General features: G+C 42.2%; 1 protein-coding gene and 1 long non-coding RNA gene across 9 annotated transcripts in view; one reads left to right on the forward strand and one right to left on the reverse strand.

Annotated features, from left to right (window-relative positions):
- The window catches only part of PEX14 (peroxisomal biogenesis factor 14), a 139577-nt gene that overhangs the window by 26320 nt on the left and 85613 nt on the right, over positions 1–27644 (reverse strand). For 6 of the 8 annotated variants that reach the window (XM_082461324.1, XM_082461323.1, XM_082461321.1 and 3 more), the window contains one exon: positions 1422–1550. The exons of the other annotated variants lie outside the window; for them this stretch is intronic. In XM_082461324.1, the coding sequence (XP_082317450.1) occupies positions 1422–1550 (129 nt within the window). The remainder of the gene's footprint in view (positions 1–1421; positions 1551–27644) is intronic. 8 annotated transcript variants of the gene reach the window in all.
- Positions 1508–27556, forward strand: LOC309660747. The gene is made up of 2 exons (XR_014263586.1): positions 1508–1577; positions 9461–27556. It is a non-coding gene; the product is annotated as an uncharacterized lncRNA (long non-coding RNA).

Here is a 27644-nt window from a genome sequence, read left to right on the forward strand (position 1 = left end):
CAACTGAAGAAAAAGTGTGGAGACTTAGCCTTTGGTTTAAAAGAAACACAGAGACTATGTTTAGTGACCCAAAGCAACACAATGGATCGAAAAGAATGTCAGCCAGGACGGAGAATGAGTCCCAGGCTGACAAATAGCTGCCACTGACTCAGGAGCCCCAGTACAAGGCTCATCACTGAGCACTGGTCTCAGAGGTCACACGACACCAGTGGTTTGTTAGACAAGGCGACCACGGATGAGATCAACTTGAGTTCGTGCTACTTGGCCTCACCCATTCAGCCTTTTCCAGAGAGCAAAAGAAAGGTGATATCTAAACGAGACCTGTGACACACAGAGCAGATTCTAACCTATTGCCTGGCCCCCGCGCTGTCTATACGGACGACTGCACTTCCCTAGCTGTGGGAAGGACGGCGAAGTCGGGGCCCGAAGGCAGTTCCAGGCCACGTGGTGGGGATCAAAACAAGTCTGGCATTTTAAATTGCGCCTTTTAAAATCTGATATCTGACACTTTAAAATCATGTTCTGAAAAAAAGAAAACTTCCGAGATAGACCATTAAAATGAAGACAATTACAGAAAAGGCATTTTGAAAGACAGCAGATCCAAGGCTGAAGTCTTATGTTAAACACACAAAACTGAGCAATTTTCCATTGCTTTGGAGTCCATTTTAACCTTTTTAGGTTTTTCATAAGTGACTTAAAGAAGGAGTTCTGCCTATATTTTGGAAGTGTACATTTATTACTAGCTTAAAGAAGCTTTATTGCTAAAAGTAGCTTCCATTTAAAAACAACAAAAACCTCTCATGGGTCATGTTCTCATGTAATAATTAAAAGCTGCATTCAAAAAGGACCTTCACATTTAATGTGAAATTCTCTAACAGATTGTCACTACATAAATATACATGGCATAGCCAGGACAAGGAAGGAAGGAAGGAAGGAAGAAAAGGAGGGTGGGGCAAGGAAGGCTAGCCTAAATCTACTAATATTAACTTTAAAAGATAAAACTAGGAGACAAGTTATTTCAGTGCCCAAACAAGAATGCACCCGTAAATCAGATGTTTATGTTCTTATTAGTGAAACAGTAACATGCAAAAAGCACTGATATAAGAAAACGGAAACTGAACCAATAAATACTTTTACAGATTCCTGCTTGAAACCAAAATACTTGAAACAATACAATAAACTCATTTATTCTGGTACCTTGTGTCTTAAACCTTTGTCACATACTTAAAAGTTCGTCTAGAAGAGGATTTGGGTGTGTCACACTCTTTTGGAAAAACCCAAGAGCCATCTCCTACTCCCAGCTCCCCCCACCACCACCCCCCGTCACGCTTGCTGAGCCTGGGAGACGTGAAGCGCTGCCCTTTGGCTGGAGTCCTGAATCCCAGGCAAGGTTAAAGCCAGAGTTTGAGCGGGTGACTTACTATACGGCTGCGCAATGTGGTGAGGGGGCTGGACAGGCACCACGTGTGTGGCTGGGCCCAAGGACGCAGGCTCATCGGCAGCCGTGCCCGACTGCTGGAAAGCCAAATCAATCTCTTCATCGGTCAGCCCTGGGGGAGAAGAGGACATAACTGCAGGTGAGTACCTTTTGCCACTGTCCACGGCTGCAACGAAATCATTTGAGAAAAGACCTTAGAGTCACAGGACGCCTAGCATCCTGGTAAGCTGCTTCCCCGATTTCGGATTCTCTGGAACCTCTCTCAGCTGCAATTTAACCTTAAGCGCCAGAATATTAGCCTCAACACTGCTTCCAAATGTGGCTCATTCAATTTCCTTAATTTATCCTTGAGTTTATTGCTGCTTTTGAAGTCTCTCCGTACTGCAATTCTCCATTCTTCCCCCGAAAACAGATACCATCAACTGCAAATGTGGCCCATTTTAATCTGTAATGGTGTTAAAAAAAAAAAAGAGGGGAAAAAACTAACAATAATGCATGAAAACAGACAGGGAAACGAAAAACTAATTATTGGGTGAGACGACTAATTAGTCTAGATCGTTTCTGAAGACGGGAATAATTTGCTTTATTTTATGACAAATGCAGAAATAAAAAGAAAAATCAGGACTGACTGTGATTAGTATGAATGGGATATAGAATGTAAAGAAGAAAATAAAACAAGAAAACAGATCAAAACAAGGCCAGGCCCAAACTTTCAGATGATTATTACTCTAGACTATCATAGGCTGCCTATATCGCCTTTGGCTAGTTTTTCTTTTTCCTTTTTTTTTTAAAAATCCTCCCAACACTCTAAACCACAGTGCACTTGGGACATCAGGAAATTTCAGGGCGCCATCTGCAGTGGCTATGACATGTGGAGAGGCTTTGCCCAAGGAGGAATAAAAGCCAAGTGAAAAACCCAGGAAGACGACATTTCCAGCGGGTGCACAGCTGGAATATTTCAACAGGTCGGAGGCAGACCAGGGACGCCGGCTCTGGGGGAAGAGGATGAGGGCACTGACCAATCCAGAGCATCTGCACAAGGAGTGGCGCACAGGTGTGAGAGAGACTTCCCCACACGGCAGCTCTGTGTTGCAGGGAAAGCAACCGTGTGCACAAAAGCACTCCAAGCGCTGCGACTGGGAGAAGCAGGTGGGAGGTCACTGCTAGTCTTTGCAAAAGAGCACTCTGGCCGGCCCGAGCTGTTCTGGGAATCCCGACATCCAGTCCAGCCACAACACAGAACTTTTAAACTAGAGCCGAGAGCTCTTCCACATCGGGCCGGCGGCTCTCCATCAGAGGCCCGCAGCATGGTCTGTCTGTCCCTGGGGGAGGTGAAGTGCGAGGAGGCTCTGAGGGTCAGCATCTCCCGAAGCATGGTGCCTCGAGCTCTGTGCCAAGGGGCTAGCCGGCGGAGCCCATTAATGCTGTAAGCACAGCGCTGCCCCACACCACGCTGGCGTGTGAGTTGGCTGCAGCCGCCCCTCAAACTCTTCATGCCCCACCACAAGTGGTCAAGGGAGAATTCCTGAACTATTCTAAATGGCCCTGGACCCTCTCTTCTCCTCTCTGCACCGAGCACTCGAGGTCCCTCCCCACTTAACACTGCATCCCTTTCCCTCTTTGCCCTCAGCACACGACAGAGCCCGCCAGTGGTGGGCGAGGCCACACCTCCGTGGAGTCTCAGTGCTGCTGGGTCGCCCGAGCAAGCGCACCATCCTCTCAACAGACTGACGGGGCAGAGGAGAGGCTGGCAGGGGGCAAAGAGGATCATTTACTGGTGCTCGGCACCTTCAAATACAAGAGCTGAATTTGAATATGTGGGGCTAGCCAGGGGACGTTCCTCCTCCCTAAACCCCGAGCTTGCTGCAAAAGGACCACTTTACTGTGATGTCACCTCCCAAGGACAGGGGCAGGACAGACAGACGAGCCGGGCAAACACAGAGAACACGCTTCGCTGAGCAAACGCCTCCCAGGCTCCAGCCCAGGTACTGACTGCCAGTCACTCCTTCTTGGTAGAAAGGGGAACCCCTTTCAGAGTTCTAGTAGGAAAGACACGGTTTTAACCAGTCATAATCAGCCACGAAAGAAGACAGTGGCACATGCGGCGTCAGCACGAGCTGCTGGTCACTGGTACACAATGGGACTTCATAAACCTGGTGGTTCGTGTGCCTTGTCAGCCACTGGCTGCAAATGAGGATAATTTTCCCAAAAGGAGCATTCGGTTGCATTCTCATTTTCCCTTTTGGCTCTTTCAAATATAAACAAGTACAATAATGTTTAACGCTGGGGAAATATACAGTAAGTTACAGGCTGGGCTGCAGCCCTGAGAGCTGGAGCTGGCTAAAGGGACAGGACTCCCTGACCACTGTCCTGCCCTCTGGCCCTGAGCTCTCACGAAGCCCGTTTTCCTAATAAAACATGCTCCTTGCACTATTGCGGCCAAGCCCACTGGTGAAGCCCCGGTTTGAAGGGCATCAGGACTTCCTTCCAAGCTCTTGTTTTATACAGACCTTATCATTTGATGCTCTAAACTTACACTGGCTGGGATTCTGATATCCCTAGTTCTCTGGAGAGTCAGGATTTTGATTTAGTTACAGAAAATGAATCATTTTTCTTCTTTTTTAAAAAAGTAAGCATTTTAATGATCTCACTAAATAAGATAATTTCAGAGCTGGGCCATTATCCTAGCCGTTGCCCTTATTTAACAGATTAAAAAACAAAAACCAAAAAACTGAGGGCTAAGGAGGGTGAAAACTATGCCTCAAATCATACTAGTAAAAGCCTGGTGATGCCCGATGAAACCCCAGCCCGGTGACTGCCCGCTACAGCACAGAGTTACAACACATCAAAATGATGCCTGAAGTCTTCAGTCTTGTTAAAGAAAATATGAGGACTAACTTGTCTTCCCCCAGCCCCCCCACACACCAGCACCCCATCCATAGCTAAGAGCTAGTGAATGCTGTTTTGGGGCTATCCCAAGACAACACAGGAACCTAACACCTGGGTCCTATTTGCAAATGACACCTGGACAACTTTTTGAACACTACCAGAGTGACAAGGGTAGAGCGACCTCATCTCCTTCTAATATTCTAATCAAATAAATCCAAAGGCCTCTCACAGACTGGTGCCTACGCTTCCCTTAGTGGCCTTTTCCTCTGGAGTGTCCCCAGCTTCGGGAAGATTGACTCTACAAGACTCAAGTGATTCATCTGGGACTCACAGAGCCTGAGGTGGGGTGGACTGTCCTTCCTCTCAGAACATAGCAGGTATCCACCCCGTCACCAGCTCCTGGCGCTGAAAGGACCCTGCCTTCAGGGATGGGGTACTGCCTTAGGGATGGGGTACTGCCTTCAGGGATGGGGTACTGCCTTAGGGATGGGGTACTGCCTTAGGGATGGGGTACTGCCTTCAGGGATGGGGTACTGCCGTAGGGATGGGGTACTGCCTTCAGGGATGGGGTACTGCCTTCAGGGATGGGGTACTGCCTTAGGGATGGGGTACTGCCTTAGGGATGGGGTACTGCCTTCAGGGATGGGGTACTGCCGTAGGGATGGGGTACTGCCTTAGGGATGGGGTACTGCCTTCAGGGATGGGGTACTGCCGTAGGGATGGGGTACTGCCTTAGGGATGGGGTACTGCCTTCAGGGATGGGGTACTGCCTTAGGGATGGGGTACTGCCTTCAGGGATGGGGTACTGCCTTCAGGGATGGGGTACTGCCGTAGGGCCCACACATAAGACAGCCAGGTTCCCACCCACCGCCACTGAGATAAACAGTGGGGAACTTAGATTGAGACCTTGCAGAATCCAAAAGGTTAAAAGGAATAATAAAGGAAACTGCCAGTTGTAAGTGAATTATATTTGGCTCTGAAAGCTGAGGCACAGGCTATATTATAAAAGGCAGCTCTTTGCGTTGTTTACCATCACCCTGACTAATGCAGACCTTTTTTTTTTTGTTTTAAATAATCTCATGCAAATTAGACACACACACTTCCTTCCAGTTGATTGCTATCTGCAAGGAATAATCTAACCACAGAGGGACTGAGCAAGGGCTGAGCAGAGAAGAGACGGGAGGAAAGGGTGTCACCGTCCTGTGGCAGGCAAACCTCCTCCCCTCCCATCCCTGCCTCACATGTCCTTTAGCTGCTGCCTTTGGAAGAATTAGCCAATTTTAATAAAGCCTAAAATTTTCTTTTAGCACTAGCACTTTGCATTTAGATGTTCTCTCAGTAACTTCACCTCTGCTACTTGGTGATTCCAGGAGCTACCAGCCCCTCCCCCAGTCTGTGACACTGACAATTAAACCACGTTCTTGATAGAGAGCAAAACTAAGAAAGCCCTGCTCGGTTATTCCATCCACTCACTAGCTTTACTCAAGAGGAGGAGAAACGGACGAGGGGACTTGTCCAAGGTGAGCAGAGGAGCAGGATGCCTGCCTCTCTCATTTCACCTTGAAGACCACAGCTGCCTGATCTGCAAAGCGGCGCTCAATTCAAAGGGAGCCGTGCAGACGAGTGCAGACGAAGACCCAGAGCCAGGACGGACTGCTAGTTCCCTCGGTTCTCTGGAATCTACTTCTCCAAACAGTTCCCTTTCCCAGGAGACTGCCCCTGTGTAGATGCTGGGCCAAGGACTTCTCTTCCATCACTTTCTCCAGGGTGGGATTCTTTTAAAAGAACAGAAACAAGAGAGCTACATTCTATTGATTAATAAAGCCCGGTGTTACTGCTGCAGCAGCTGAAGTCAACGGCCTCGGGGCTGCCACACCTGCTTATTTTTATCCTTCAGAAGATAAACAAAATTGTTTAAAGATTTCTATTAAAATGCAAACAAAACCAAACCGGTTGACTGTGTGAGCTGCAGCCAACTGGCCCACAGTGCCGCCGGGTCCTTTCCCACCACTCAGCTCAGACAAACGGGGCACCGGGAAGGGCTGGCTTTTTTCTGTGGGGCTGGCGGTGCAAGGGCTTCTCAGAATAAGGAGTCTCAACGCTCTCTCCAGTGACCGCTGGGCACTGCCCCAGGGCCTGGCTCCATGCAGGGGAAGAAGAGAGATGACAGCAGACAGCAGTGTTCTCTGTATCCCTCAGGTCAAACAACCACCAGGACAGCAGGGTTAGGAGTAGTTTGGATATAAGCAAGGTGATGAACGCCCGACAGCACCTTCCGGCCCAGTCCGAGTATTATAATAAAAATATGGAGTCTGACGGGAACTAGGGAACAGGGCCAGAGGGCCAGTGGCGACGGGCAGCAGTTACGGGCTGGCCACTCGGCCGTCTTCCTCCCCCGCCCCGTCGCAGTCCCTCTATTTACAGGACTTGGGAGATTCATCTGGGACGCAGGGAGACTGAGCAGGGGTCACCTCTCTCAGAACACAGCTAGTTATCTACGCAGGCACTCTGGGAGGAGATGAGGCAGAGAAGACAGCTGGCTAAAAATACTCCCCAAATTAAAAGAAAAATCAACTCTCTCAGAAAAGGTTAGGGGAGGAGAAAGGGAAAAAGTATTTTTATTTTATTTTATTAGCATTTTGTTGGAACAGTGGAGTACAATAAGGACTCTCTGAGCCTCTAAAAGTCGTTGGATGACCTGTAGACCCCTATTTCCCAGTGCCTTGTATAAAATTGAATTTTTTAAACATAAATTACACGTAATGACGACACTGTAAAAACTAACAGTAATGGAAAGCTGTGCTGTATTTCATTAGCCTGTATTATTCCGTGCCACCTGATCCAGCCGGGCCTTGTTTATGAGTTAGTGTGTTAGCAGATGCCGATGGAAGCATTTGCTTCGACCTTGCTCTTCTCATTGGGGCATGAAATTACGACGGCAGCACCTTGATATTACAGCCATAAATACAGTAAACTGCAAATTTAAGCCAACGGCTCCTATTGTCTCTGAACATAAAGCTGATCGGTATTTATTTAAAAGGAGAACAAAAAAAATATTATATATCACCTTGTTTATGGGGCCTCCCCCACCCACTTTCTTATCCCCTCCCCCCAGCCCCCCAACCTAATTCACTTGGTTAAAATATTAAGCAAATAAGCCAAATGCTTTCTTCTCTGCTGACTGACTATTCCCAAGCAGCAAAAACAGTTTTTGAGAAAACCAGTTCCAAATATCATCACCCTGAACGAGTTTTTATAAAAATTGATCTGATGGTGGGTCCCAGTTCCCACCATCTTGATGTTGATATGTAAATTCAAGAACAAGACTTGACACTCTCCCCGCTCCTTAAATAAGGAAGTTCAAACAACAGGAGAGAAAGTTGCTGATGATGCCCTGAAACAGAATGTCCTCTCAGTATCCTTCTAAAAATTGTTAGGCAGAAATGCTATTTCAAAAAGCAGCAGGGACTTCCCTGGCGGCACAGTGGTTAAGAGTCCGCCTGCCAATGCAGGGGACACGGGTTCGAGCCCTGGTCCGGGAAGATCCCACATGCCGCAGAGCAACTAAGCCCATCCTTACAACTACTGAAGCCCGTGCTGTGCAACAGAAGCCACCGCAATGAGAAGCCTGCACACGGCAATGAAGCGTAGACCCCCGCTTGCCGCAACTAGAGAGAGCCCGCGTGCAGCAACGAAGACCCAACGCAGCCAATAAATAAATAAATAAATAAATAAATAATAATAATTTTAAAAAGGCAGCAAAACACTGCCTCATGCCACCTAAGGAAAGAAAGATATCTAATCAAGAATATAATTCTCATCTCAACACAGAGAGCTGGGAACCTCTCATTAAAACTTGCACCAATCCCTCCTTATCCCAGGGGACCATAAAGATAGTATATCCTTTAAATACATTAAATGCGCAAGAAAAATAAACACAAAGACAAAAGGACACTGGATATCACCCAGCCACGTTGAGTATAAATCACCGAGTAAAAAGCCAGCACAAAATGTACTGCACTGCTAGCTTAGGGACTGAGCAACCAGCCAGGCTTGGTCCACCGTCAGTCTAAAAGGCAAGGCAGCTCTGCTTTCCTAATGTCAGTGGGAGAGGATCTCTGTGCTGCTCAGAGAGGCAGAAGAGAGATGTAAACTCAGCCAAGTCCAAGTTCGCAGGTTTCAAAGGGTTAGTGGTGAAAACGGCAGAACATCAGCAGGCAAGCTCCGCAGCCACTTACCAGTGAAGCATGCAGAAGGACGATCTTAGCAGAGAACTAAATGCAAGTTTTATTCCAAATCACACAGGATGGGGTCATAGAAGCCAGGGCCCAGTACTATCAATGACATGGCCAAATCAACCAAGATCAAAAGTTTTTGCACATTTACTTCCAATACGTTACTCTACAAGGTAGATGGACTCCCTTGGAGCCCTAAATTATTTCAGCCACACTCATTGAGCTTAGCTCCTTCCGCATAAGGAGGAAACTTCCCTATAAAATTTATTGAGCTTCTCTGGGGAGCAGTATAACTGGTGAACAAGACAGAAGTGAGCTGCCCCTCTGTGTAACACAAATTGAGATCTCTCATGTGAAAGACTGGGAGGGTTTCCAATCAGCATCTGTGATGTCTATTTTTACATCTATAGTCTAAAGGTTTTTTTTTTTCTTTTAATCCCTCTCTGCTAAATTAAAAACAAAAACAAAGAGGAGTTGCTCCTCATATTTGATCATCAATTCCAAGGCACGGCGCTGTCCCGGACAGCAGCGTCTAACCCTGTAGGGTCCTTGGCAACAGGCGGGGAAGTCAGCCCTTCCCACAGTGCAGTGAACAAGCCCTAGGGAAAGGAACTGTGTCTTAAAGACTGAGGAGTAGGATAATCAGGAATCACTGCTACTTGAATGCCAAAGGCCAGGAAAGCCAAACGTATGGTTGTACATATGTGGGAAAGGCAAGTAAATAAATACCTTTAACTATACTTGAAACTTGTTCCTCTTAGAAGAGGCAGTGAAGTTTTTTTAAAGAAAAAGAAAAATTCACCTTTGACAACCAAAGTAATTCAGATCTGAAAGAAAAGTTGAAGCTCATCTAGTCTATCTCCGGTTCTTTTTGTTTCCCTTTCCTTCTGTTTTACAGATCAAGAGAAGAGAACATGGACCGGGGCAGTGACTTTACTCACAGCCGTGGTGAGCCCAGGGGCAGAACCAGACTCCCAGCACAGGGCTCTTTTTACTGCTCTGGAGGGGTCACGAGAGAGCGGCCTGACATGCCTGCTCCCCACTCTGCTACCTGACACAGCACATTTTAAATAAGCAAACTCTTAGAACCGACCACCTCAAAGACGAGGAAAAACGAAAAGGACATATGTATGGAACATGGGGAAAACTAGGTGAAGGGTACATGGGACATCTGTGTTAAATAAAAGAATCTATGTATGCACACACACAAACACATCTATGTAGTTGTGTGTACATGCATAAAATAAAGACAGACAAGAAACAGGTAATGCTGGTCCCAGGTGGAGAGGAGACTGGTAGCTGGGGACACAGACTGAAGGCAGACTTTTCACTGTATATTCTTATGAACTGTGTCCCATGTGAACATATTTCTGATTCAAAAGAATAAATTAATTTTTAACAACAAAGAAAATAAGTGGAAGGAGAAAAAAAAAAAACCTTAATTGTGAACAAAATCACTTAGAATGGTTATCCCCATTTTCTGGAAGAGAAAAACCAAGACAGAAATAGGTGCAGAGACGCACCCAGGAGCTGGGATTAGAGTGACATCCGCAGTATCTAATTTCTTGCTTAACCCACTGTGGCTGTACCCACAGCAGCCAAGTACAAGGTGGCTTTTTTTTTTTTTTAATTGTGTTTTTAAAAGGCAGGCATCTGTTCTATTTTGACACATCCTGGCTGCCCAAATGTTTCTTTCAGCTCTAAATATTTGCTTCACCAATGGAAATGTTTCCATCACTGCAACAAAACAAACATTTGCTTTGGGATGGTAGGGACAGCCATACGCCGTTTCATATGTTACTTGAAACAGCCTGATTTGGGAAACAACCCTACTGTAGGACGCAAACCTAGGTGGAGATTTTTGTTCCTTAAAGAAAACCCCGTCACAAGAGTTCCATGCACCAAGGTACACTCTTTGTCACTTAGCTGAATGCTATAAAAGTTCAATGTTCGTGTGGGGTTTTCTTTTACATCTTGAATCTTAAACATATGATCAGAAGGTTTGTTATCTGGCATTCAACTTACTTCTTGAAGTTTTAAATTACCGTGCAGCTATCAGATTTTTTTTAAAGTCCTCATATTAATCTGATATGAACACATTAAAACATGTTATGTTCTAATAGGTCAATACATTATTTTGTCACCGCCTATTTGTGTAGCTCCAATGAATCTCGTATTGGTTGCTATTGTCAACATTATTAGTGTAGAGATAAATATTAAGTACTCAACCATATCTATAAATATTTGAGTGCTTATTTTGCTAGGCAATGTGAGAGAGCCAAGACCTCATCTTCCCGACCTGTTAAATGGCAGCTTCCCTCTCCCCCCCGCAATTTCTCCCATCGGATGAGTACTTTGTCTATCTTCTAAGTACAATATAACACATGTAATATTATGATATGTAGACATATGATATATAATACACAGATATATCTATCTATTGATAAAAATAGCACGCCAACTACAGAAAACATGGAAAATAAAGGAAAGCATAGAGAAAATTTAAAAATCACTCATATTGCCACTCTCCAACCATAATAACAGCCAAAATTGACTAAAACCAAGTGTCAAAGAGTTTTAAGAGCTTTTCACTTTTTTTTGGCTGTGCCGTGCAGCTTGCAGGAACTTAGTTCTGTGACCAGGGATTGAACCCGGGCCCCGACAGTGAAAGCGTCCTAACCACCCTAACCGCCACGGGATAGGGAATTCCTGAGGAGCTTTTTACATTTTTAACTCTTTGAATCCCAACACTACCCTGTGCAGGGCCATGGAGATGCACAACTCCAGGCCCCACGTCACTGTGTTTGTGGCATCGTGGACCCATGCAGCTCATAACCCAAGTGGCCACAAGTGGCAACAGTGCTTTATTCTCCCCGCCTCGCAGATGGGGAAGCGAGGCGCACGGACAGTAAAGCCACTCCCCGAAGGTCCTGGTGCCACGGGCGGGGAGCAGGCTTCAGAGCCCAAGTTCTTCCTCACAACTCCACACAACTCAAGAGGAAACAGTCCAAATCTCTGTTCCAGTTGAAAGGGACACTGATATCCCTGACCTCTAGCATATCACTCACATGTATTGGTCAAGTTATTAAGACTGAATTTTTTCAAATTAAAAATGATTTTTGCATGAGAATACCCAAAGCTGGCAAGGGTGCTGTGGAAGAGCAAACTGAGCAGTTCCCAGAAGACAATTCGGCACTCTATCTCAAGAGTATTTAAAAATGTTCATACCCTTTGACAATTTTACTCCTAAGAAATAATAACATAACGTAGTGTAAGACTAATATACGAAGATGGCTTGTCACCATATTTTGAATAACAGCAAAAAATGTAAACAACGTAAATGTCCAAAGAGGAATGATTAGACAAATTATGACATATTTCAGTAATGTAATATTATTCAACTGCTCACAGTCCTATGAACAATTTTTGATGGCATGGGAAAATGCTTTTGATACATTAAGACATAAAAAAGCAGGTGTTGTTATATTCATTCATAGCATGATCTCAATTATAATACATTTTTAAAAAAGCACAAAAGGAAGCAGTTTTGCATCATTTTTAACTTAATCTGAATTCAACTTATACACGTTCAGAAGGAAGAAGTGAAGGAAAAATTACACTATCAGCGGTGGAGAGGGGTCTACACTGTCATTCAACGAGTGTTGTATCTTCAAGTAAGCATGAGACAGGAGGTCTGAATTTACCGTCCGCTCATCAGCTCATCCCCACACAGCCTGGCAGTCTGAGCACCCTGCTGCAGGGTGTTTTCTCCCCATACATCTGGGCACCCTATGCAAAGCCAGCCATGTCATCTGGTGTCAAACCAAAGGTCTAGGTCACTGTGAAGGAAACTGTGGCTACACTGGCCTTACTGAAAGGTAATACACCAGTCCCCTGCATCACATCTTCCTAAGGGATTTTGGACATGCTTTTAAAAATTAATATTCAGTAGATATAGTCCCATAGTACAATTCTGTATTCTAAAATGCAAAAGAGTGAAAAGTTAAGTCTCCTTCCCACTCCTGTAACCAGGCCACCTAGTTGTATCTTCCAGAGGCCACCACTGCTACTAGTTTCTTATATATCTTCTAAAGGTAGTCCATGAGTATGAAAGTGCTTTCATATATTCATATATTTTATATATTATACATGCGTATGTGTGTATTTATGTGTACACATATATATTTATAATACAAATAATAGCATGGTATAAATACTACTCTACACCTTGCTATTTTTAATTACTATATCTTAGAGAGCATTCCATGCTATTAGTATCTATAGAGCCCTCCCACTCTATTTAACAGCTCTAAGGTATTCCATCATATGGATGTACCACAACTTAACTAGTCCCTCATTGAACTTTTACTGTTATAAACAAAGCCCCAGTACAAGGCCTTGTATGTGCCATTTGTACACGTGCAAGTGTGTCCCTGGAAGTAGACTCAGACAGGTGCAGTTTAAATTTTGATAAATACTGACAAACTGCCCTTCTTAGAGGTTATTTCCCCTTACATTCCCACCAGTGTGTGCGTGTCTGTTTCCCACAACTTTGCCTACATGATCTTATCAAAGCTTTTTATCTTTGTCATTCTGAAAGGTAAAAAGATGGTCTCACTGTAGTTTTAAATAAACATTTCTTGGTGTTCTATAAACATACAGAAAAGCATGCAAATGTTAAGTGTACAGCTTAATGAATTTTCACACAGTGAGACATCCATGTAACTACCACTCAGATCAAAACTAGAACACCTTCAGGTGCATTCCTCTTGTTCCCTCCCAGTGGCCACTTAACTTCTAATACCACAGGTCAAGTTCACTTATTTTGGAGCTTTTTATAAATAGAATAACACAGGAAGCAGTCTTTTACAAAGGGCTTCTTTCACTCAGCATTATGCTTGAGAGATTCATCCACGCTGTTGCACACAACCATGGTTCTTTCACTCTAACTACTGTGTAGTATTCTTATATAGGATAAGAATGAACCAGAATTTATCTATTTGTTTCCAGTTTTGAACAATCTATAATTAGTGCTGCTATCAAGATCCTTATACCTATATTTTAGAGGGGAACTGCTGGACCATATGGGGTATGCATATTATCAGCTTTAACAGATACTGCCAACAGTTTCCAAAGTGGTTACACCAACTCACACTTAGACCAAGAGTACATCCAACACCAAAGCTCTTCAGTTTTTTCAATTTTAGCCATTCTGGTGGGTGTAAAGTGTTATCTCATTCTGATTTTAATTTGCATTTCTCTGTTGACTAATGAGGTTGAACATTTTTTTTTATATTTACTGCCTTTATTGGTTGGGTACAGTGTCTTTTATATATATGTGTGTATAATATTTATATACAACTATATAAATATGGTATATTTACCTATATATAATATGGAAAGTTTAATTATATTGTTAGAATCTTGATTGTTTCGTCTGTTTGTACTACCAATTATTGAGGATGATGTTTTAAAACTTTCCATTATGATAGATTTGTCTAGTTCTCCTTTCAGTCTGTCCATTTTTGCTTTGTGTATATTGAAACTACGTTACTACGGACATACATACGTAGAAATGTTAAATCTTCCTGGTGGTTGACCATTCTGAAATTTCTTTATTTCTCACTCCACGTTTAACTCTATCTTGTCTGTTATTAGTATCAGGTTACTTTTGGTTAGTGTTTGCATGGTATCTTTCCCCATCATTTTACTTTTAATCCTTTGTCTTTTCATTAAAGGTGTGTTTGATGAATGGAGCTTAGTTGTTTGGTTTTTTTTTTTAATCCAATCTTGACAAACTCTGCTCTTAATGGAGTATTTAGTCTATTTACATTTAATGTAAATACTAAAATTTTAAAGTTTGTATCTTTCATCTTACAATTCGTTTTCCTTTTGACCTGTTTAATGTCCTCTTTTCTCTCTTCTTGCCAACCTTTTAAAATTCAGTTTTTCCCTCTACTAGCTTGTAGTCGAGGTGGGTTTTGATGGATTTCTCCACCATCAAGTTACTACCTTCCCTTTTGTAGTTGTTAGATAGCTTGGAGGCGGGAGATACCTGGCTATTTCTCTTCGAACTTTCACCCTCTAATTTTAGCACATGTCAGTAGATGATCTTGTCTGCAGTGATGATTACTGTGGTATTTGATGGGGGACCCTCAATTTTTAAGAGTAAAAAGGGGTCCTGGGCTTCCCTGGTGGCGCAGTGGTTGAGAATCTGCCTGCCAATGCAGGGGACACGGGTTCGAGCCCTGGTCTGGGAAGATCCCACATGCCGCGGAGCAACTAGGCCCGTGAGCCACAACTACTGAGCCTGCGCGTCTGGAGCCTGTGCTCCGCAACACGAGAGGCCCGCGCACCGTGATGAAGAGTGGCCCCTGCTCGCCGCAACTAGAGAAAGCCCTCGCACAGAAACGAAGACCCAACACAACCAAAAATAAATAAATAAGTAAATTTTAAAAAAAATCAATCTTACTATTAAAAAAAAAAAAAGGGGGTCCTGAGACTAAGATGTGTAAGAAGCAGTGCCCTAGATATCACCGTACATCCTTGACTTACTGAAGTTCCGTATAAATGAGAAATTTACCACTTCACCAACAATTCTAACACTCAGAACACTTTCACTCCCTCCTACCACCTTTTGTGTTATTGCCATACATTTCAATCATACATGTATTTTAAACATTATTTTACATTATTTTACACAGCCTATATTCATTTCTTTTTGCCCTTTCACCAGCCTATATTCATTTCTCTTTGCCCTTCCTGTATTTGTGTCTTCATGTAGAATCATTTTCTTTCTGACTGAAAACTCCATTAGTGTTTCTTTCAGTGCAGGTGTGCTGGCAATGAATTCTCTCAGTTTTGTTTATCTAGAAATGTATCCTTCACTTTTGAAAAGTGTTCTATTGTGAAATAATGTCAGACTTAGAGAAAAGGTGCAAGAATAGTAGAAAGAACTCTCATACCTTTCACCCAGATTCTTCAAATCTTAAATTTATTACTTTGTACTATCACTCTCTATCAATCTGTCTATATAATTATTTTCCCTGAACTGTTTGAGATTAAGTTACAGACATGATGCCCCCTTTCCCCTAAATATTTCAGTATTCCTTTCCTGATTTGGGGAGGGGGGAGTACATGCTCGTACATAATCACAGTATAATTATCAAAATCAGGGAGTGAACATTGTCAAATTTATACCTGTAACTCAGACCTCTCCTCATACTAATCCATGTGTCCACCTGACACCTCCACCTGGACGTCTACTAGCGATCTCAAGGTTAGTATGTCTAACACTGAGCTCCTAATCTTGCTCCACCAAACTGCTCCATTCCTAGTTAATGGTAACTCCATCCTTCTAGTCACAACACCAAAAACCTTGGAGTTATCCTTAATTTCTGCTTCTCTTTCAGGCTCCAGATCTAACAAATCAGGATATTCCGATGATTTACTTCCAAATAACATCCAGGGATCTGAGGACTTCTCCCAGCTCCGACCCTGGCTCTCCAACTGTCCATTCTTAACACGGGCATCCAGGGTGATCCTGTTAAAGCTTAAATCAGATTATATCACTCCTCTGCTTAAAACCCTCTGATGATTTCTCATTTTACTAAAAGTAAAACCGAAGTTCTCACATGGATCAATACTCACTTCCTGTCAATGCTGTGACCTTACCTCTCACCATGACCCACCCACCTTGCCTACACACGAGCCTCCTTTCTGTTCCTAGAATTTGCCAGACACGCTCCTTCCTTAGGCTTTTGCACAAATGGTTCCCTTTCCACAGAACTCTTTCTCCCCAGAAATCTGCATGGCTTGCTTCCTCATTTTCCTCAAGTTTTTACTCACATTTCATTTTAGTAGGGCCTTTCCAGAGCGCTCCATTTAAAATTGCAACCGTCCAGGAACTCGCTATTGCTCTTATTCCACTTAGATTCAATTTCCCTTTTGTTGTTGTTTGCTAACTGTTTATTTATTTCTTTGGCTGCACCGGGTCTTAGTTGCGGCATGCGGGATCTTTAGTTGTGGCACGTGGGATCTACTCCCTGACCAGGGATCAAACCCAGGCCCCCTAAATTGGGAGCGCGGAGTCTTAACCACTGGACCACCAGGGAAGTTCCTCGATTTACCTTTTATTCTACTTATTGCTGTCTCTCTTCTTCCCTGACATTAGAATGTAAGCTCAATGTAGACAGGGATTTGGGGTGATTTTATGCACTGCTATATTCCCAGTACCTAGAACAGTGCTCAGGTTCTATTGGTACTTGGCAGATGTTCAATAAAACTATGTAGAAAGAATAAATAAATAGAAACCTGATATCCAAAACACATAAAAGTAATGCTGCTAAGGTTTTGGGAGAGCCAGGTAGAGCATGGAGAAAACCCAGAGTCCCACCTTCTTGATCCCCTCTTTGCCCCTGAAGCATCTCTTTAGAACCTCCAAGGAGCCCCAGAAAAGAGCGTACAAACTGTTGCCATATATTCACCCTGTGCTAAGGCACACTATTTTGTTCTTCAGCCCATGACATGCTTTGCACTCTCCAGTCTTCTGCCCCTGGGGCTCCACCCACTGCAGTAGCTTTCTCCCAGGGCTTCTCGGAGCTTGTCAGTTGTTCTGGGTTATCTCTTCCACCACCAGAGCTTTCTCTGATCACCCCAGCCAGAAGCATTTTTCTACAGTGATTACTATCTATATAATATTTCTCTGGTTGTCAAACACAGATGGCTTTGTAACCTTTCTTTTGTCTCGTACGGTTTTCTAATGTTGCTGAACATCACTGTCTGCCTTATTCATTGCAGTTTCCCCCGAAGCCTGAAACACTGACTGACTTGAAATGGGCACGCACTGAGTATCTGTTCACTGTTTAAGTGTCAATAAAGCATACTCGTTTTTAGCAGACTGCAGATTTTTAGTAACTCTAAAGAGGCACTTGTAACAATTGGTGACAACCCTTTCTTTCTTTTAAAAAAGACTTATTTATCATAAAACTCATTATCACTTTTACCATTAACATTTAATATTATTTCTGAAGTTCTATCCCATGCAATAAGGCAGGACATAAAATTGAAATGTCTAAGAACTAGAAAGAAGGTCACAAAATAATCAACTGTAGACAATATGACTATATATCTAGAAAAATCAATTAAAACCACAAGAAAGTTTAATGAGATGGCTAGATACATATTTTTTAAAATTCAGTGATTGGTTCAAGATGGCGGAGTAGAAGGACGTGCTCGCACTCCTTCTTGCGAGAGCACCAGAATCACAACTAACTGCTGAACAATCATCGACAGGAAGACACCGGAACTCACCAAAAACGATACCCCACATCCAAAGACAAAGGTGAAACCACAATGAGATGGTAGGAGGGGTACAATCACAATAAAATCAAATCCCATAATTGCTGGGTGGGTGACTCACAAACTGGAAAACATTTATACAACAGAAGTCCACCCGCTGGAGTGAAGGTGCTGAGCCCCATGTCAGGCTTCCCAACCTGGGGTGTCTGGCAACAGGAGGAGGAATTCCCAGAGAATCAGACTTTGAAGGCTAGCGGGATTTGACTGCAGGACTTCGACAGGACTGGGGGAAACAGAGACTCCATTCTTGGACGGTACACACAAAGTAGTGCATGCATCAGGACCCAGGGGAAGGAGCAGTGACCCCACAGGAGACTGAACCAGACCTACCTGCTAGTGTTGGAGGGTCTCCTGCAGAGGCGGGGGGTGGCTGTGTATCACCGTGAGAACAAGGACACTGGCAGCAGAAGTTCTGGGAAGCACTCCTTGGCAAGAGCCCTCCAGAGTCCGCCATTCACCCCACCAAAGAGCCCGGGTAGGCTCCAGTGTTGGGTGGCCTCAGGTCAAACAACCAACAGGGAGAGAACCCAGTCCCACCCATCAGCAGACAAACGAATTAAAGTTTTACTGAGCTCTGCCCACCAGAGCAACAGCCAGCTCTACCCACCACCAGTCTCTCCAATCAGGGAACTTGCACAAACCTCTTAGATAGCCTCATCCACCACAGGGCAGACAGCAGAAGCAAGAAGAACTACAATCCTGCAGCCTGTGGAACAAAAGCCACATTCACAGAAAGACAGACAACATGAAAAGGCAGAGGGCTATGTACCAGATGAAGGAACAAGATAAAACCCCAGAAAAACAACTGAATGAAGTGGAGATAGGCAACCTTCCAGAAAAAGAATTCAGAATAATGATAGTGAAGATGATCCAGGACCTCGGAAAAAGAATGGAGGCAAAAACCAAGAAGGTGCAAGAAATGTTTAACAGAGACCTAAAAGAATTAAAGAGCAAACAAACAGAGATGAACAATACAATAACTGAAATGAAAACTACACTAGAAAGAATCAATAGCAGAATAACTGAGGTAGAAGAACAGATAAGTGACTTGGAAGACAGAATGGTGGAATTCACTGCGGCAGAACAGAATAAAGAAAAAAGAATGAAAAGAAATGAAGACAACCTAAGAGACCTTTGGGACAACATTAAACACAACAACATTTGCATTATAGGGGTCCCAGAAGGAGAAGAGAGACAGAAAGGACCCGAGAATATATTTGAAGAGATTATAGTTGAAAACTCCCCTAACATGGGAAAGGAAATAGCCACCCAAGTCCAGGAAGCGCAGACAGTCCCATACAACATAAACCCAAGGAGAAACATGCCGAGACACATAGTAATCAAAGTGGCAAAAATTAAAGACAAAGAAAAATTATTGAAAGCAGCAAGGGAAAAACGACAAATAACATCCAAGGGAACTCCCATAAAGTTAACAGCTGATTTCTCAGCAGAAACTCTACACGCCAGAAGAGAGTGGCATGATATACTTAAAGTGATGAAAGGGAAGAACTTACAACCAAGATTACTCTACCCAGCAAGGATCTCATTCAGATTCGATGGAGAAATCAAAAGCTTTACAGACAAGCAAAAGCTTTACAGACAAGCAAAAGCTAAGAGAATTCAGCACCACCAAACCAGCTCTACAACAAATGCTAAAGGAACTTCTCTAGGCAGGAAGCACAAGAGAAGAAAAGGACCTACAAAAACAAACCCAAAACAATTAAGAAAATGGTAATAGGAACATACATATTGATAATTACCCTAAACATGAATGGATTAAATGCTCCAACCAAAGACACAGGCTTGCTGAATGGATACAAAAACAAGACCCATATATATGCTGTCTACAAGAGATCCACTTTAGACCAAGGGACACATACAGACTGAAAGTGTGTGGATGGAAAAAGATATTCCATGCAAATGGAAATCAAAAGAAAGCTGGAGTAGCAATACTCATATCAGATAAAATAGACTTTAAAATAAAGAATGTTACAAGAGACAAGGAAGGACACTACATAATGATCAAGGGATCAACCCAAGAAGAAGAGATAACAATTATAAATATATATGCACCCAACATAGGAGCACCTCAATACATAAGGCAACTGCTAACAGCTATAAAAGAGGAAACCAACAGTAACACAATAATAGTGGGGGACTTTAACACCTCACTTACACCAATGGACACATCATCCAGACAGAAAACTAATAAGGAAACAGAAGCTTTCAATGACACAACAGACCAGATAGATTTAACTGATATTTATAGGACATTCCATCCAAAAACAGCAGATTACACTTTCTTCTCAAGTGTGCACGGAACATTCTCCAGGACAGATCACATCTTGGGTCACAAATCAAGCCACAGTAAATTTAAGAAAACTGAAATCAAATCAAGCATCTTTTCTAACAACAATGCTATGAGATTAGAAATCAATTACAGGGGGAAAAAAATGTAAAAAAAACAAACACATGGAGGCTAAACACTACGTTACTAAATAACCAAGAGATCACTGAAGAAATCAAAGAGGAAATCAAAAAATACTTAGAGACAAATGACAATGAAAACACGACGATCCAAAACCTATGGGATGCAGAAAAAGCAGTTCTAAGAGGGAAGTTTATAGCAATACAATCCTACCTCAAGAAACAACAAACATCTCAAATTAACAATCTAACCTTACATCTAAAGGAACTAGAGAAACAAGAACAAACAAAACCCAAAGTTAGTAGAAGGAAAGAAATCATAAAGATCAGATCAAAAATAAATAAAATAGAAACAAAGAAAATAGCAAAGATCAATAAAACTAAAAGCTGGTTCTTTGAGAAGATAAACAAAATTGATAAACCATTAGATAGACTCATCAAGAAAAGGAGGGAGAGGACTCAAATCAATAAAATTAGAAATGAAAAGGGAGAAGTTACAAGAGACACCACAGAAATACAAAGCATCCTAAGAGACTACTACAATCAACTCTATGCCAATAAAATGGACAACCTGGAAGAAATGGACAAATTCTTAGGTATAACCTTCCAAGACTGAACCAGGAAGAAATAGAAAATATGAACAGACCAATGACAAGTAATGAAATTGAAACTGGGATTAAAAATCTTCCAACAAACAAAAGTCCAGGACCAGATGGCTTCAAAGGTGAATTCTATCAAACATTTAGAGAAGAGCTAACACCCATCCTTCAAAAACTCTTCCAAAAAATTGCAGAGGAAGGAACACTCCCAAACTCATTCTATGAGGCCACCATCACCCTGATACCAAAACCAGACAAAGATACTACAAAAAAAGAAAATTACAGACCGATATCACTGATGAATAAAGATGCAAAAATCCTCAACAAAATACTAGCAAACAGGGCTTCCCTGATGGTGCAGTGGTTGAGAGTCTGCCTGCCGATGCAGGGGACACGGGTTCGGGCCCTGGTCTGGGAAGATCCCACGTGCCGTGGAGCGACTGGGCCCGTGAGCCACAATTGCTGAGCCTGCGCGTCTGGAGCCTGTGCTCCACAACAGGAGAGGCCGCGATAGTGAGAGGCCCACGCGCCACGATGAGGGGTGGCCCCCGCTTGCCGCAACTAGAGAAAGCCCGCCCTCGCACAGGAACAAAGACCCAACACAGCCAAAAATAAAAATAAATTAATTAATTAAAATAAATAAATAAATAAAATTTAAAAAAAAATACTAGCAAACAGAATCCAACAACACATTAAAAGGATTATACACCATGATCAAGTGGGATTTATCCCAGGGATGCAAGGATTCTTCAATATATGCAAATCAATCAATGTGATACACCATATTAACAAATTGAAGAATAAAAACCATATGATCATCTCAGTAGATGCAGAAAAAGCTTTTGACAAAATTCAACACCCATTTATGATACAAACTCTCCAGAAAGTGGGCATAGAGGGAACCTACCTCAATATAATAAAGGCCATATATGACAAACCCACAGCAAACATCATTCTCAACAGTGAAAAACTGAAAGCATTTCCTCTAAGATCAGGAACAGGACAAGGATGTCCACTCTCACCACTATTATTCAACATGGTTTTGGAAGTCCTAGCCACAACAATCAGAGAAGAAAAAGAAATAAAAGGAATACAAATTGCAAAAGAAGAAGTAAAACTGTCACTATTTGCAGATGACATGATACTATACATAGAGAATCCTGAAGATGCCACCAGAAAACTACTAGAGCTAATCAACAAATTTGGTAAAGTTGCAGGATACAAAATTAATGCACAGAAATCTCTTGCATTCCTATACACTAATGATGAAAAATCTGAAAGAGAAATTAAGGAAACACTCCCATTTACCATTGCAACAAAAAGAATAAAATACCTAGGAATAAACCTACCTAAGGAGACAAAAGACCTATATGCAGAAAACTATAAGACACTGATGAAAGAAATTAAAGATGATACAAAGAGATGGAGAGATATACCATGTTCTTGGATCAGAAGAATCAATATTGTAAAAATGACTATATTACCCAAAGCAATCTACAGACTCAATGCAATCCCTAACAAATTACCAATGGCATTTTTTACAGAACTAGAACAAAAAGTCTTACAATCTGTATGGAGACACAAAATACCCCGAATAGCCAAAGCGGTCTTGAGGGAAAAAAACGGAGCTGAAGGAATCAGACTCCCTGACTTCAGACTATACTACAAAGCTACAGTAATCAAGACAATATGGTACTGGCACAAAAACAGAAATATAGATCAATGGAACAGGATCAGGATAGAAAGCCCAGAGATAAACCCACGCACCTATGGTTAACTAATCTATGACAAAGGAGGCAAAGATATACAATGGAGAAAAGACAGTCTCTTCAATAAGTGGTGCTGGGAAAACTGGACAGCTATATGTAAAAGAATGAAATTAGAACACTCCCTAACACCATGCACGAAAATAAACTCAAAATGGATTAGAGACCTAAATGTAAGACCAGACACTACAAAACTCTTAGAGGAAAACATAGGAAAAACACTCTTTGACATAAATCACAGCAAGATCTTTTTTGATCTACCTCCTAGAGTAATGGAAATAAAAACAAAAATAAGCAAATGGGACCTAATGAAACTTAAAAGCTTTTGCAAAGCAAACTACAAACAAGACGAAAAGACAACCCTCAGAATGGGAGAAAATATTTGCAAATGAATCAACGGACAAAGGATTAATCTCCAAAATATATAAACAGCTCATGCAGCTCAATATTAAAAGAACAAACAACCCAATCAGAAAATGGGCAGAAGACCTAAATAGACATTTCTCCAAAGAAGGCATACAGATGGCCAAGAAGCACATGAAAAGATGCTCAACATCACTAATTATTAGGGAAATGCAAATCAAAACTACAATGAGGTATGACCTCACACCAGTTAGAATGGGCATCATCAGAAAATCTACAAACAACAAATGCTGGAGAGGGTGTGGAGAAAAGGGAACCCTATTGCACTGTTGGTGGGAATGTAAATTGATACAACCACTATGGAGAACAGTATGGAGGTTCCTTAAAAAACTGAAAATAGAATTACCATATGACCCAGCAATCTCACTACTGGGCATATACCCAGAGAAAACCATAATTCAAAAAGACACATGCACCCCAATGTTCATTGCAGCACTATTTACAATAGCCAGGACATGGAAGCAACCTAAACACCCATCGACAGACGAATGGATAGAGAAGATGTGGTACATATATACAATGGAATAGTACTCAGCCATAAAAAGGAACGAAACTGAGTCATTTGTAAAGACGTGGATGGATCTAGAGACTGTCATACAGAGTGAAGTAAGTCAGAAGGAGAAAAACAAATATTGTATATTAATGCACATATGTGGAACCTAGAAAAATGGTACAGATGAACTGGTTTGCAGGGCAGAAATTGAGACACAGATGTAGAGAACAAACGTATGGACACCAAGAGGGGGAAGTGGTGGGGGGGTGGGGTGGTGGTGTGATGAATTGGGAGATTGAGACTGACATGTATATACTGATATGTATAAAATGGATAACTAATAAGAACCTGCTGTATAAAAAAATAAATTAAAAAAAAATTTTTTAATTAAAAAATTAATAATAATAAAATTCAGTAGCACTTCTATGCATTAGTAAGAATTTAAAAGTAAAATGAAAAGAAATTCCTTTCACAGTAGCAACAAATTTACTATGAAACAAAATTACTATGAATAATCTTAAAGTATGTTAGATGTATAGAAAGAAAATCTTGGAAAGAGAAATAAAAGGATATGGAAATAAGGGGGAAAGCCCTCTCAAACTAATTTGAAAAGTTTGACACAATTCCAGTAAAAATCCCAATTATTTTAAATTTTCTCAAAAGTTTTAAAAGCTTATCTTGTATAAGCACATAAGAATGAACAAATAAGAATAATAAGGAATGTTTGGTAGCTCATTCTGTCTCCTCTACTAGATATTTAGATATCTTTCTTTGTATTTTATTTTAAACTCGTTCCTCTAGGGATTACAGTATGCATCCTTAACTTATCAGAGTCTACTCTGAATTAATACTGCACCCCTTGGGCTTCCCTGGTGGCGCAGTGGTTAAGAATCCGCCTGCCAATGCAGGGGACACGGGTTTGAGCCCTGGTCCAGGAAGACCCCACATGCCGCGGAGCAACTAAGCTCGTGCGCCACGATTACTGAGCCTGCGCTCTAGAGCCTGCGAGCCACAACTACTGAGCCCGCGTGCCAGAACTACTGAAGCCCACACACCTAGAGCCTGTGCTCCGCAACGAGAGAAGCCACCGCAATGAGAAGCCTGTGCACCGTAACCAAGAGTAGCCCCCACTCGCCACAACTACAGAAAGCCTGCGTGCAGCAAAGAAGACCCAACGCAGACAAAAATAAATAAATAAAATAAATTTAAAAAAAAATACCGCACCTCTTTACATATTAAGAACCTTAACACTATACATATTATATGTGCCAAATTGTATGCATTAATACATTTTATTAAGAATCAATTTCATTTACATTCTCTTCTGTCTTTGTGTGTTTTAATGTTCATCACAAATACATATGTGTGTGTGTTATAAATCCAGCAATATCTTGTTGTTATTGCTTTTACATAATTTAAGAATAAAAATTAAAACAGTGTTTTATAGCTACTACCGTATTTAATATTCCCCATGCTCTTTATTCCTTCAAGATCCAAATTTCCATCTGGTATTATTTTCTCTTCAGTGTGAAGGTCTTCTACTGACATTTATCACAATACATGTCTGCTGGCAACAACTTCTCTCAACTTTCACCTAAAAATATACTTCCTCTTCATGTTTGATTGATATTTTCACTGTGTGCAGAATTCTGTTGACAGTTTTTTCTTTCAGCATTTTGAAGATATCATTCCATTGTTTACTGGGCTACATGCCTTCTGACTGTTAAGTCAGCCATCATTCTGATCACTGTTCCTTTTATCTTTTTTATTTTATTTTTGGCTGCGTTGGGTCTTCGTTGCTGCGCACAGGCTTTCTCTACTTGTGGCGAGTGGGGGCTACTCTTTGCTGCAGTGCGTGGGCTTCTCATTACAGTGGCTTCTCTTGCTGGGGAGCAGGGCTCTAGGTGCGTGGGCTTCTGTAGTTGCAGCATGCGTGCTCAGTAGTTGTGGCACGCGGGCCCTAGAGCGCGCAGGCTTCAGTAGTTGCAGCGCATGGGATCAGTAGTTGTGGCTCACGGGCTCTAGAGGGCAGGCTCAGTGGTTGTGGCACTCGGGCTTAGTTGCACCACGGCATGTGGGATCTTCCCAGACCAGGACTCGAACCCGTGTCCCCTGCATTGGCAGGCGGATTCTTAACCACTGCGCCACCAGTGAAATCCCCTTCTTTATCTTTAGCATCCAGCAGTTTCACTATGATATACCTAGATGTAATTTTCTTTGTATTTATCCTGCTTGGGCTTGGCCGTGCTTCCTGGGTTGCTCTGTGTGTGGGTATGTTTTAATCAAAATTGGAAAATTTTCAGTCAACATTCTTTGAATTTCTTTTCTGCCTCATTCTTCTCAACTTACGGGACTGCAATTACCCATATGTTAAGCAACTTGATATTGCGTCACAGGTGACTGAGGCACTGGTCCTATTTTTTCAGTCTTTTTTCCTCTATGTACTTTAGTTTGGATGATTTCTATCAACCTGTCTTCAAGATCATTGATCCTTTCTTCTCTTGTGCCCAATCTGCTGTTAATCCCATCCAATGAAAGTTCAGTGACAGGTCTGATATTCTTCAGTTCTAAGATTTCCACTTCATTCTATTTACATCTTCCATATTTCTATAGCAACTCCCCACCTCTTCACCCTTTCATCCATTTTTTAACATATTTTTAACATAATTTTTCATTGTTATTTTAAAGGTTTTTTTGCCTGTGAGTCTACTTCTATGATTGACTTTTCACTCTGAAACAGTCACAGGTTCCTGTTTCTTCATCTTCACATATCTAGTAAGTTTTTATTTTATACTGGACATTGTGGACGACAGGCTATAGAGGCTCTGAATTTTGTTTTCTCCTTCTAAAGCACTGAGGTTTATTATAGTAGGCAGTTAAATTACTGGCAGATCACCTTGATCTGGGGCAGGTTCAGTTTTGTGCCTGCTTTCTTTTTTTGCGCTCAGTCCTAGGAAAAATGTCACAGTCATACAATGTAGTGTTTGCTTCTAAGGGGTAGTCCTTCTGGGATTTCAAAGGAAAGCCCAAGGTGTTTACCAATACCTCCTCTTTTTTTTCTGGCTGCGTTGGGTCTTCGTTGTTGCGTGTGGGCTTTCTCTAGTTGTGGCGAGCAGGGGCTACTCTTCGTTGTGGTGCGCGGGCTTCTCTTGTTGCAGAGCACAGGCTCTAGGCACGCGGGCTTCAGTAGTTGTGGTACACAGGCTTAGTTGCTCCACAGCATGTGGGATCTTCCCAGACCGGGGATGGAACCTGTGTCGCCTGTACTGGCAGGCGGATTCTTAACCACTGCGCCACCAGGGAAGTCCCTACCCCTCTAACTTGATAAGACTCAAACTCTAAGCTGCTGGTTGTTCTCCTGTGCCTTCAAACAATGTTTTAAAATATTCTGCCCAGAATTTACATTTGTTATTGGTGGGAATATTAGTCTTATACAAGCTAGTCAGTCAATACTGAAAGCCAGAACTCTAAATCAGAATAATTTTGAAAGAGAATGATAAAGTGAGCCTTGTTCTTGTACATATTAAAATTGATGATAAAGATATAGCAATTGGGGCTTCCCTGGTGGCGCAGTGGTTAAGAATCCGCCTGCCAATGCAGGGCACACGGGTTCGTGCCCCGGTCCAGGAAGATCCCACATGCCGCAGAGCGGCTAGGCCCGTGAGCCACAACTACTGAGCCTGCGCGTCTGGAGCCTGTGCTCCGCAAAGGGAGAGGCCGCGACAGTGAGAGGCCCGTGCACCGCGATGAAGAGTGGCCCCCACTTGCCGCAACTGGAGAAAGCCCTCGCACAGAAACGAAGACCCAACACAGCCAAAAATAAATAAATAAATAAATAAATTTATTTTAAAAAAAAAGATATAGCAATTAAAACACTGTGGCATATAGTGTAAGAACATATAGGTCAAAAAAAAAAAACAACAAAACCAAAATAGATATCCCTGAAAGGGAACTTGTTATATATACTGTTATATTAAGGAAGCAAAACAAAGAGAAGGGGAAAATTATTTATTT

Source organism: Balaenoptera physalus (genome assembly GCF_965194825.1).
Source record: "Balaenoptera physalus genome assembly, chromosome: 1".
Lineage (NCBI taxonomy): Eukaryota > Metazoa > Chordata > Mammalia > Artiodactyla > Balaenopteridae > Balaenoptera > Balaenoptera physalus.